General features: G+C 36.6%; 1 protein-coding gene across 1 annotated transcript in view; it reads right to left on the bottom strand.

Annotated features, from left to right (window-relative positions):
• The window catches only part of LOC119420841 (rho GTPase-activating protein 26), a 111625-nt gene that overhangs the window by 57955 nt on the left and 42291 nt on the right, over positions 1-11379 (bottom strand). Inside the window, exons 3-7 of the mRNA XM_037688266.1 lie at positions 10206-10267; positions 8411-8482; positions 950-1051; positions 744-854; positions 221-325 (exon numbers count right to left, since the gene is read on the bottom strand). Of these exons, the coding sequence (XP_037544194.1) occupies positions 221-325; positions 744-854; positions 950-1051; positions 8411-8482; positions 10206-10267 (452 nt within the window). The remainder of the gene's footprint in view (positions 1-220; positions 326-743; positions 855-949; positions 1052-8410; positions 8483-10205; positions 10268-11379) is intronic.

Below are 11379 nucleotides of genomic sequence, written 5' to 3'. Positions count from 1 at the left end.
TATATATATATATATATATATATATATATATATATATATATATATATGCCAATGAATTAAATTTTAAACATTTATTCTGATAACTTAGAGGTTCTGAAAGCCCTTGAAACATGTTATTTAATCAAAGCACATTTGATCAAGTCTTCTAGATCACTAGTGCTTTACGTAGTCAAGTTGTACTAGGTGGTAAAATATATTAGTGTGCGTTTTGTGTTCTTACATTCTGTATGCTGATGGTAAGATCAGTCTTGAAGTGGTTAAAGTCCTTTGCCAGCTCGTATCCATGGTGATAGTAAGTGAAAAGGCCTTGAAGAAAAGCCAACAGCTGAAAGAAAAAAAAGAAAAAACGGTGAAGGAATAAAACGGATGAGGACAACAAGCAAGGAAAAGAAGGAAAGGGACAAGCAGACAACAGAATGATGGGGAATACATACAAATGTAAGAGAAGAAGAAGAAAAAGGAGAGAAGACGAACAGGAGGGGGAAGAAAGAAATCAACAATTTAAGGTCAAAGTAAACTACAAAGACGTGTTTCAAAAGTAGATTTAATATTATAAAAGTTTTAGTTTATGCGCAACAAATCATTCTTATTTCTTTCAAATCCACAGCAGAGGTGGCCTCAAGCCCAAAAAAAGTAAAGTTTGCAAAAACAAGTCAATTTTTTTTTTTGAGCATCTTCATATACTTCCATATGTCCAAGTAATGGTTTTTTATTATGAAATAAAAAGAAAATGAATGTCTTACAGGCTCCACAAAGTCAAACATCTTCCTCTCTTGGACTTCCTGCACTTTCAACACGTACTCCAGAGAAACTTCGTAGAAATGCTGCCTCACGCTGCCCACCTGGCTGTCCGCCTGAAACAGAAATACATTAGCACAGGTTTGTCAGTAAAGAAGGAATTTCATTTTTCCTCGTGAGAAAGCTGAAAGACAAAGACATTCAGTCTGACCTCATGGAGCTGTGTCTCTTTCTTTTTCGCTGAAAGGCTTAGGTGTTTCTCCAGGACTGCGCAATATTTCTCCGTCTCTTTGTCATACCTTTTCTTGGCTTCCTGTCACATACAATAAAAAATAAATAAGGTCAAATGTTACCTGAAACAAAAATAAAAGGCCCAGCACTCCTTGTAGCAATGCCCCACAACACCTTTCAGGCTAGTATTTTACAAAGATCATCTTGTGCTGTGAGATGAAGAAGCTGTAGCCACTTTGGTCAAACCTTCAAAATGAGGTTATGAGCGATCTTGTGATGATGCAAGATGTCACGCTCAGAGTATGCGTTTAACATCAAATCTTACCTTTTCATATAAATATGATGCTTCTGTATTTTTTAAGTGGCATCAATTCATAAACAAGTTAGGCTGCAAGAATCTTTGAACAAGAACAAAATGAAAGAGAGAAACTGCATTTCCTGTGAAAATGCAGTATGAATAATTATTGTTGAAGAACTTGCTCAAAAACAGCTGAAATTAGCTAAAAACATGCTGAAATGTAGCTGAAATAGAAGAACAAGCCCAAGTTAGCAGAAGAAAGCAGAAAGAACACATATTTGCTGAATTAAGTTTAAATAGGCAGAAATTAGCACAAAAATGAGGAAATTAGCTAAAAGAGCTGAAATTAGCAACAAAAAACTCCACCAGAAAAGTAGCTGAAAAGTCAGAAAGAAGCTTAAACTACCAGAAAAAAACAGAAAGACCTGAAATGCGCTAAAAAATGTGGAATTAGCTGAAAAAGCTTAAATTAGAATAAAAAGAGCTAAATAGTAGCTGAAATGTCAGAAAAAGCTAAAAGTAGCCGAAATGGGCTTAAAGGAGCATAACAAGCTGCCATTAGCAGAAATAATTCAATTAGGCTGAAAGCAGTAGAAATTACCACAAAAAATAAATGTATCTGAAAACAGCTGAAATTAGCTAAAAATGCTTAAAAGGTAACTGAAAAGGTAGAACAAGCTTAAATTAGTGGAAGAATGCAGAAAGCACATGTTTGCCCAATCAGGCTTAAAGAAGCAGAAGAGCACAAAGAAGTTAAAATTATCTGAAAAAAGTAAAAATTTGCACAAAAAAACTGCTGAAAAGAAGCTAAAAATGAAGAAAGAAGCTTAAATTACCATAACAAAGAGGAGAGAGCACATTTTTGCTGAATTAGGCTGAAAAAGGTTGAAATAAGTGCAAAAAGTGCAGAATTAGCCCACAAAGCTAAAATGAGCATAAAATTGCTGAATAGTAGCTGAAATAGCAGAAAAAGCTGAAACTTGCATAAATAAGCTGAAAGGAGCATAATAAGCTGAAATTAGCAGAAAGAAGTTAGAAGCACAAAAATGTTTTAGTTAGGAGAAATAATCTAAAAGGATCAGAACACTGCTGAAAAAAAACTGCTGAAAGTAGCTGAAAAAAAGTTTAAATTTGCACAAGGAAGCTGAAAGAAGCTGAACCAGAACAAAATGTGAAAGGAGCAGTAAAAGGTTGTAAACAGATCTAAAGGATGGAAAATGAGCTCAATTCATTTTCTTTGAGGAAAAAAGTGGCGGAAAAGGCCAAATATTTGAAAAAGCGAAAGATGCACCAATACCAAAAGTCATAGCACCCGTCTCCTCTGAATGTTTAGATTTATGATTTGTTGAAATAGCACAAAAATTGTGGAACGAGATATATGCTGAAAAACGTACGGAAGAAAAATTGATCACATTAATGTGAATGCTTCAAAAACATTCACACAGTTAAGAAACATAAAATATTACTGTATTATTATTCATCTTTATTTATTGAGGTAAATGCAAATGAGCTCACGGCTCTCTTTTACAAGGGAGGCCTGAAGGCAGCCCAACATGCATGTTTTGGACTGTGGGAGGAAACCGGCGCACCCAGAGAAAAGCCACGTAAACACGAGGAGAGCATGCAAACTCCAGGTCAAACCAGGGTTTGAACCCAGGACCATCTTGCTGTGAGGCAACAGTGCTAACCACTAAGCCGTTGTACTGCCAAACATTTTTTAGTTTGCATTTTTCCAAGAATCCGGAGTGAAATGATCGCTCCAGGAAGTGCAGCTGTTCAACAATGGACTACTTGATCCCAAGTGAGCGTGCTGACATGACAGAGACACATGGAGGGATGATGAGCTGGGTGTGCACGCGGACATGGAACAAACTGGGGAGTGTCCAGAATGACTTCTGGGCTCCTCTCTGAATGATTCTCTTGTTTATTTGTCTGCAACAAGAAGAATTTGGATCAATAAACAATTACCTAAATAATGTGACTTAGTATGAGGAGATATAAATATTAACACACAGTAGAAGCTAAAAAGTATTTAAAATGTCTATTTTTATTACGGGAACAAATACAGCATAAAGTGCAGGGACTAATTATCACCCCGCAAGATATTCATTTAGAAATATCAGTCTGTAGCTGTGAGGCTGTGGTTGCTCAACGGTCAGTGATGCGGTCTTATAATCCTGAGGCTGCAGGTTCGAGTCCAGGCTGCAACAGGAAGAGCCCCTGATACTAAAAACATTGTCAAATTGCTGTGGGGATCCCTACAGAAGGGAGCAGGCAGAGGGTTTATGTAGAATGTTATATATGCTGTACGACGGATTACTTCACAGAAGAGTTTTACATGGAAGAACATAAACCTGAGGGGTTGCTATAGCGACACTAAAACAGATAAAAATAAAATTAAGGTTTTCATTTACAAATCTGTTCTCATCCTTTGTTCGCTTCCTCGGTTCTTCGTTTTGGTAAAAAAAAAGAAACCTGAAATGTAGGCCAATAACTAAAAAAAGGCTGTGCTATTTTTAAAACTTCTTACATGAAACTTTAATGTTAAAAGCAGCCAAAGCTGTCACATCAATTTAGCTATTTTCAAATGACAGTGTTTCTCTTTGTTGTGGTAAAGTGTTAAGAGTGAACTAAAATAAAAACCTTCAAGACAAAAAAAAAATAATAAAGGGAAACCCTTTTACATGTGATCTTAGTGCAGTATTCGAGTAAATGCACTTGGAACTTGGAAACGTCCCACCTCTGGTGCAGGAAGTCATGAAGGGAAGAACATCAGGGTGGGTTTCCTTCAGGCAAAGTGGATTTTTACTTCACATGTGCCTGTTTCGTTATTATTCATTAAAGTTAAAGTCAAAGTACAACCAAACTGGTGCATATAGTATTAGAAACATACAATTTAATAATCCTGAGTATGTTTATGCTGTTTTAACAGATATTCCTACTTAATTAAGTGAAAGAATATGATCTATAAACTGAAAATTAAGATAATAGGAGAAACTGTCAAGCAAGTTTTGGCATGCTTTAATCTGCTGGTCAAACATTTTCCATTGAACCAAGCAGCTTTTAGGCTGCATACCAGTGAGGCACACCTCTGTTTACTGATCACATTTGATTTAACAGACAAAATGATGCAATGGTGTTCATTACAAGCATGTTTTGACAGCATATCCAGTCCTTCCGCCCAAAGGAGGAATAAAAGGCAGCTGCAGAAAACATCAGATGAGAACTACTCTGAACAACCCCGAGTTTTCATACTCTGTGGAAATTTTGCCTACTCCAAAATAAATGTTGGTACCTCAAAGTAAGTTTCATGATATAGTTCAAACTAACAAAAATTGACTAAATACATTTATTTTTCTTTCATTTATCAAAACTAAATTTGCTAAGCTTTGATTTAAAAAATGTGTTATTTATGTTTTCTGCCAGCAGGTGGCAGCATCCTCACAGAATGATACAGCACCTGTTTGATTGGTCCCATTTGATGTTCTCTGTTGTGCTTTCGACATCGTAATCAAAGATTACTGAAAAAATTCAAGGGAAAGAATTATTTTACGTTTAACATGTCATCTTGGGGGTCAGATAAGATGTCATCGAGGGCCACATTTGGCACATATGACTTAGAATAAAAATAAACCCACTTGTGTTATGAAACTAATCTTTAATGGGAGATCTAGTGGTAAAACAATAATAGTTATTATACATATATATGTTAGTTATTATTTAGGTTTTTGACGTTTTGGTTCAAATTATATTACCATATTTTTCGGAATATAAACCTTAGGGATGCACCGATCCACTTTTTGCACTACCGATCCAATACCGATACTCGCAGATAAAAACAGGTCGATAGCGATCCGATACCGATCTGAAAAAACTGTGCTGATTTAATAAAAATGGCTAAATCATGTTTCTGAAACAGGTCCAGATGACATGATTTAGCCATTTTTGTTGTCTACCTGGACGTTTGAGCTTATAAACGCAGTGCTGAATTAACTTAAAACATTTGTTTTGTTAAACGCAGACATGAATGTACTGAATTACAAATGTATTGAAAACGTTGCACCGTAACAGCACACTTAAACACACCAAGAGATTCACAAGCCTTGTAGTCCGAAAAATATGGTAAAGCAAACTGAAACTGAAAGCAAAACGTGTGCAGGTCAAATATACCATTTTGTTTATGCTCAACGTGTTTACTCAAGTGAGTTGATCATAGTTAGAGTAAGGCTTTTACACAACATAAGCCTCTTTTTTGTTTCTTCTTCTTTCGGCTGCTCCCTTCCTCGGGGGTCGCCACAGCGAACCAACTCGCACAAGGATTTGGCGATTGTTTTTAGGCCGGATGTCGTTCCTGACGCAACCGAGCTACCACAACCCTCTGTGTGGAGCACAGAGCTGCCATCTAGGGCAGTGGTTCTCAAACTGGGGTCCACGAGCCAGCGCTTGGAGGTCCAAAAAAATAATAATAATTATTATTATTATTTTAAATAATTTTTGTTTATTTACAAGCACATAGATGTTTAACAACCTGTCAAAATACACCAAAATGCAGGAAATCGTATCTACTTTATTCAACATTTTCTGGGGGAGGACCCCCAGACCGCCCTGCCTGCTATTTGCGTTCCGGCATTGATCGGTTTACAAACTGAGTCCTGCTACTTGCTATGACTACTGCTGCTATTCTGTTCAGTTTTATGTAAAGAATTTCCTGTAATAATTCGAAGTAGCAATACATGTATGTTCATTATGTGAATAGGTAAAGTTTCTAAGTGGTTTCTGATGCGGTTAATTTTCTCAAAACTGTAATTTTTGGAAGTTGAAATTAAAAATGTTAACTAAGTGTGTCTTGAATGAAAAATACCCCATGTTTAAAAACATAAAAATTGTATTAACTTTATTAAAAAACAGGTCTTAAGTATTTATGGTACACAAATATTTCCATTGCATTAAAGAGACAAATTGAAGAAAATTATTTAATAAACATGAGGGTGATGAGGGGGTCCCTGAACCCCAAAAGTTTGAGAACCCCCTGCACTAGAGCACCCAAGGGAGCAGATGCTGGGGGTTAAAGGCCTTGCTCAAGTGGGGTGGAGCAAATGGTGTTTTCAGAGCATGTGGGATGTTTAGTCTTTCTAAACTGTTAACACTGTGTGTAGGTCAAATTAATTTCCTTCCTTTTCATTTTGTAAAACTGCCTCTTGGTTTGTTGCTTGAGAGCAGGGTGAAACTGTGCCAGGGGAAGATTTTAGCAGATCTTTTTAGAGCTAAACTTGGATTAGCACATCCCTCATGGTGACCTCAAAAATTGTAAATTCATCTCCTAATCTAATCCCAATGCCAAGATCAGACAATGAGCTGCGGGAAGCGAAGGGTGCTAGCACACTGTGTACCAGTATCATGTTTGACACTGAATGTTTCAGAAACCCCCTGCTGCTGCTCATCTCGACTGTCTGACTAATGACTGCATGAAGCAGGAGCATTATGATCCAGGATAAGCAGATTACAAAACAACAAATGCCACATTTATTACGTAGGGCAAAGGATTACCCCCCAAAAATATTGAACTTGAAAACTTTGCTAGATTTTTATTTTACTATTCTCCGATCTCCTGTTTAGATCACTTAGACATCTTAAAAGCCTTGACAAAACACTAATAATGACGTTAATTTGGGTTTACTGCAAATTATCTCTGTAGTGTTAACTTTTAAGATGTTGAAGAGTTTTTGTTTTTATATTTCACAGATATGTCTTAACATTTCCCCTACAGGAACCAAAAATATACCCAGAGTTCATTCTCTTTGGTTTCTCTAATGAAATAACCATCTGACGTTGAAACGTGAAGGCAGAAGACGATGTTTTTGTCTGTGTGTCTGTCTGTTAGCAAAATAGTTCATGAACCACTTGACAAATTTTAATGAAACTTGCGGAAAACATTCACTGGATTTGAATCTCCAGCTGATTCACTGTTAAAGTCATCTTAATTCATAATGGTTGCCACAGTCAACTGACCTTTTTTATAAACCAAAATGGCTACAACTCAGGCACTTGTACAGATATTGATCTAATATTTGGTGTGGTAGTAGCTGAGACTGATCCCCAACATATTTTCTGAGTGCTAACAATGTTTGGAATCATCTCTGTCTGTTAGCAAAGTATTTCATGAAAAACTGAATGGATTTGAATTAAACATTTGCAAAATAATCATTAGAAGAACGCCTAATAATTAATTAATTAACTGAGTCGATTCATTTAGATGGCCACACCTCTAATGTCCATTAGCAAACGGTTAACTTGATGTGGTAGTAGGTGGGAGTCATCCACAACACAAACTATGAATGTGACATCTAACAACATCATGAGACTGTGCATATGTTTTCAAAGTTCAGCCAAATGGCTACAAATATGTTGTTTCTTGACATAAAATAACACGTTAGCCCTAACACTTTTGTTCTGGTTGCACAAAAAAAAAAAAAAAAGAAGAATTTATGCATACTGATGGAAAAACTATGGCACAAGTTGGGATGATGTACCGTATTTTTCAGACTATAAGGCACACTTGAAATCCTTTAATTGTCTCAAAAATCAACAGTGAGCCTTATAATCTAGTGTGCCTTATGTATTAATTCTGGTTGTGCTTACTGACCTCGAACCTTGAAGTTTGACTTATCTGGCTATTTTGTTTCGCTTAATGCGCATTATATATGAAAACAGACCCATTCATTGATATTGCACGTTATAATCCGGTGCACCTTATAGTCCAAAAAATACGGTATACATTTTCGGTGCTTAAAATTTAGGAGCTTACAATTTTCTGCACCATATTTAATAGTTAGATAACTTTTAAGCAAATTTCCAAACTAAATTCAAGCTGTAACTTTATTAATATTTCTCTTTGTAGGATTATAAACTATAATAAAACCCAAAAAGAAACAAACAAGCCACCCCTTATTGTAAAAGCAAAACAAATATGGGAGTAAATCATTATCAACTGTCTATTTGGGTGTTGCAGCTGCTGCAGAAGAGATTTATTGATTCATGCTTCACTATGCATCAATCAATGTTCATCTGCAGCATGTGCATGTCCAGTCTTTTTTTTTTTTTTTTTAACTCATCCTGTAAATATGAGGAAGTTGCTGCTCTTACCTTGGCTGCACTGATTTGCTCCTTCCTGAACCGCTCCAGAGGAATAATCAAAACATCGTTGGCGTTTTCGATCTACAGAGGAGCACAAACGCACAGATTCAATCAGACTGACTGAGTCATCAGCTCGACCATTTCCTGTTCATAAAATAAACTGAAACTATTACAAAGATTGACGGTTCATCACAAGCAAAAGGCAGACAATAGTGTGATTATTCACGGTGGCAAACAGCTAAACGTGCTACAAAACACATGATTGACGCAAACTCCAAAATTTAAATAAATCATAAAATGCAACAGAAAAAAACACTGCAAAAGAAAAATTCAGCAATCACAGAAAATAGACAAAAGAAAACATGCAACCAACCAAATAAATACAAAGGAAAAATGCTGCAAATATCAAAAACAATAAAACACAAAACAACTGCAAGAAGCGCTGCAAACTCACTCCTCAAAACTTAAGTGCACCAGACCAGCAGGGGGACTCCACCATCAAGTCATCTGGGACCAGACCCACTGTACAGACATTATATGTAAGTGGCTCATTTTAGGAGTTTAATGTGCACAGAGTACTTAAGGCATCAACTTACTTTATGTTAAAGAGAAGTGTGTTCTGGTTATTTTTAGCCTGGCTGAACAAAAATCAGAGCACCGGGGCTGAACGTGTCTTGAGAAGGATGGTATCACCAATAATTGAAGGAAAAATCCTAAATATCATTGTTTTCATTCTGTACAGTACCAAGAGTATCTAATAAACATATTTCCTGTCCTATTGGATCCACAGTATATTGGCATTAAGGTAATATGCGTTTACTTCATCAAGATTGGTGAACTTGGGTGAAAATATTTTGAAATATGGCAAAAATAGTTTAAAAACTAGCCTGCTCTTTAAATTGCTAAAGACTTTTTATACTTATCCAAACACTAATATCAGTGATACAGCCACACGAAAATTATTGGGAGTACTACTTTACGGTGACAGGTCTTAGAAATGTGCAAAATCATCTTAGCTGGACTAATTCTGAAAAAGTTCATACTGCGGCAAATATTTCTAATGCTTTGTTTTTTATGGTTATCTTACTATTTTGTCTCTGGGTTTCCTATGAAAAAGCAAATTGCATGATTTAAAGCCATTACTTATGTTTAATTTTCTGTCTTTATCTTTAACAGTAGCTACTTTTTATTTCCTTACAGTACTGAAACTTCTTTAGTTGAGAGATTTTATACATCCCTGCATATTATAAAAGTATTATGATTCTAGAAAGTGGCTGGGTCTGGTCCCAGATAGTGGTCGAGTCCCCCTACTGGTCTGGTGCACTTCCGTTTTGAGTTTGCAGCGGTTCTTGTTTGCAGCTGTTTGGGGTGGGGGTTTAGTGATTCATATACTTGCAGTATTTTTTCTTTGCTGGTTGTATGTTTTTTCCTTCTGCCTATTTTCTTTTAATGCAGTTTTTTTCTGTTGCATTTGTTTTTTTTTTAAAGTTTGTAACATTCATGTGTTTGCGGCACGTTAAGCTGTTTGCGGCTCATTTGCACCTGTCGGCCACCATAATTACTTGATGGAAAGCGATACAACCTACAGTAAACTTACAACGACACAGCTGAAAGGTCACAGAGACGAAAGCTGTTCTAACTCTAAACTGCTGACTTGCAGGAACTGAAATCTTTCTTGTGACTATAGCGCCATATAAAATGAAAAACATTTTCTAGACCTGACCAAAGGTTTCATACTTAAAAAAAAAAATCCCATGATCTCTTAAAAATAACCTGCAACATAAGAGTTTTTACAGTCACTCACCATCCTTGTTCTTTCATCCTCCAGGTTTTGTATGACAGCTGCAAACTCCTGAAGCGACTTAGCTAAAGAACAGCCATGTTTCCAGACGGGGAGAGGATAAAGACACGAAAAGAGAAGAAGACTTTTATTTTGACGTACAAGTTTAAACACGAGCAGAATAAATAAAGTCAGGGCATGAAGGTGCTTAGTACCTGATCCTGGAATGCCATTAGAAATGTTAAATTCACATCACAATGAAGTAATTGACTGGAAGTGAAACTGAAATATACAGGGATTGTTTCTATGGTGCTTTCCCTGTGCACTGGCAAGTGAGGCCCAGCTACATTGTTTGGATTAGAGTTTCCACTTCAGTTGCCTCTGCCTGTCCAACACTTTTCAGGCACACAATTTCAAATACACACACACACACACTCTGTGCATCTCAAGTACAATAGAGTGCATGCAGAGTGTTTAAATGCTAGAGAAAATGATAATTTCATGTAAATTTAATCCACAGTCATCATATGAAACTCATTTCCACTTTGATCATAAAACACCAAAATAATGCTAGGTTTTAAAGTCGCAGATGTTTAATTTGACTAAACATACCACAGAAGCAGTGAATCAATGCTAGCACAAAATGAAGATAAAGCTCTCACAACCTTTCAGTACATTTTAGATCAATCATGCTGAATAATAGTTCAAACTTGAAAGAGGCTGATCTCAAAACAAGAAGATTCACTTTATAGTGATTTGCCGCACATCACGATGAAGAAAAATCTCTGTGGCAGAAAGAACGCCAGTTTTTGACATGCACATAAATGCTCCAAAGACAGCAGCGCAGCTGGGTTGAGCAGCAAGCTGTTCAGGAAAGATAGCTGTGGATAATCAAACAAGAGCAGTGGGTGGGTCAGCACGGCGAAGAGCTGCAGCCTGCACAGACAGAGCCAGGCAGCATGAGAGGGGCATGGCGACTGCACTCCCACGGACACGAGTAACGTTTGGACGGCAAAGGTTCAGATGACGACATGGAATTTAGAAGGTTTGACTTTACAACAAAACCAGACCAGTGTTACACTGATATGTGTCCCCTTCAGGTCTGTATTAGGTTTATGACACTAGTGTGAAATCAGTGAGATGTTGGGAACAAGAAAATAGTAAAAGTCAAAATTGCACCAAAAAAAAAAAAAAAAAA

Source organism: Nematolebias whitei, chromosome 14, assembly GCF_014905685.2.
Source record: "Nematolebias whitei isolate Nwh7 chromosome 14, NemWhi1, whole genome shotgun sequence".
NCBI classification, from domain to species: domain Eukaryota; kingdom Metazoa; phylum Chordata; class Actinopteri; order Cyprinodontiformes; family Rivulidae; genus Nematolebias; species Nematolebias whitei.
This window is presented reverse-complemented; position numbering and strand designations above follow the sequence as displayed.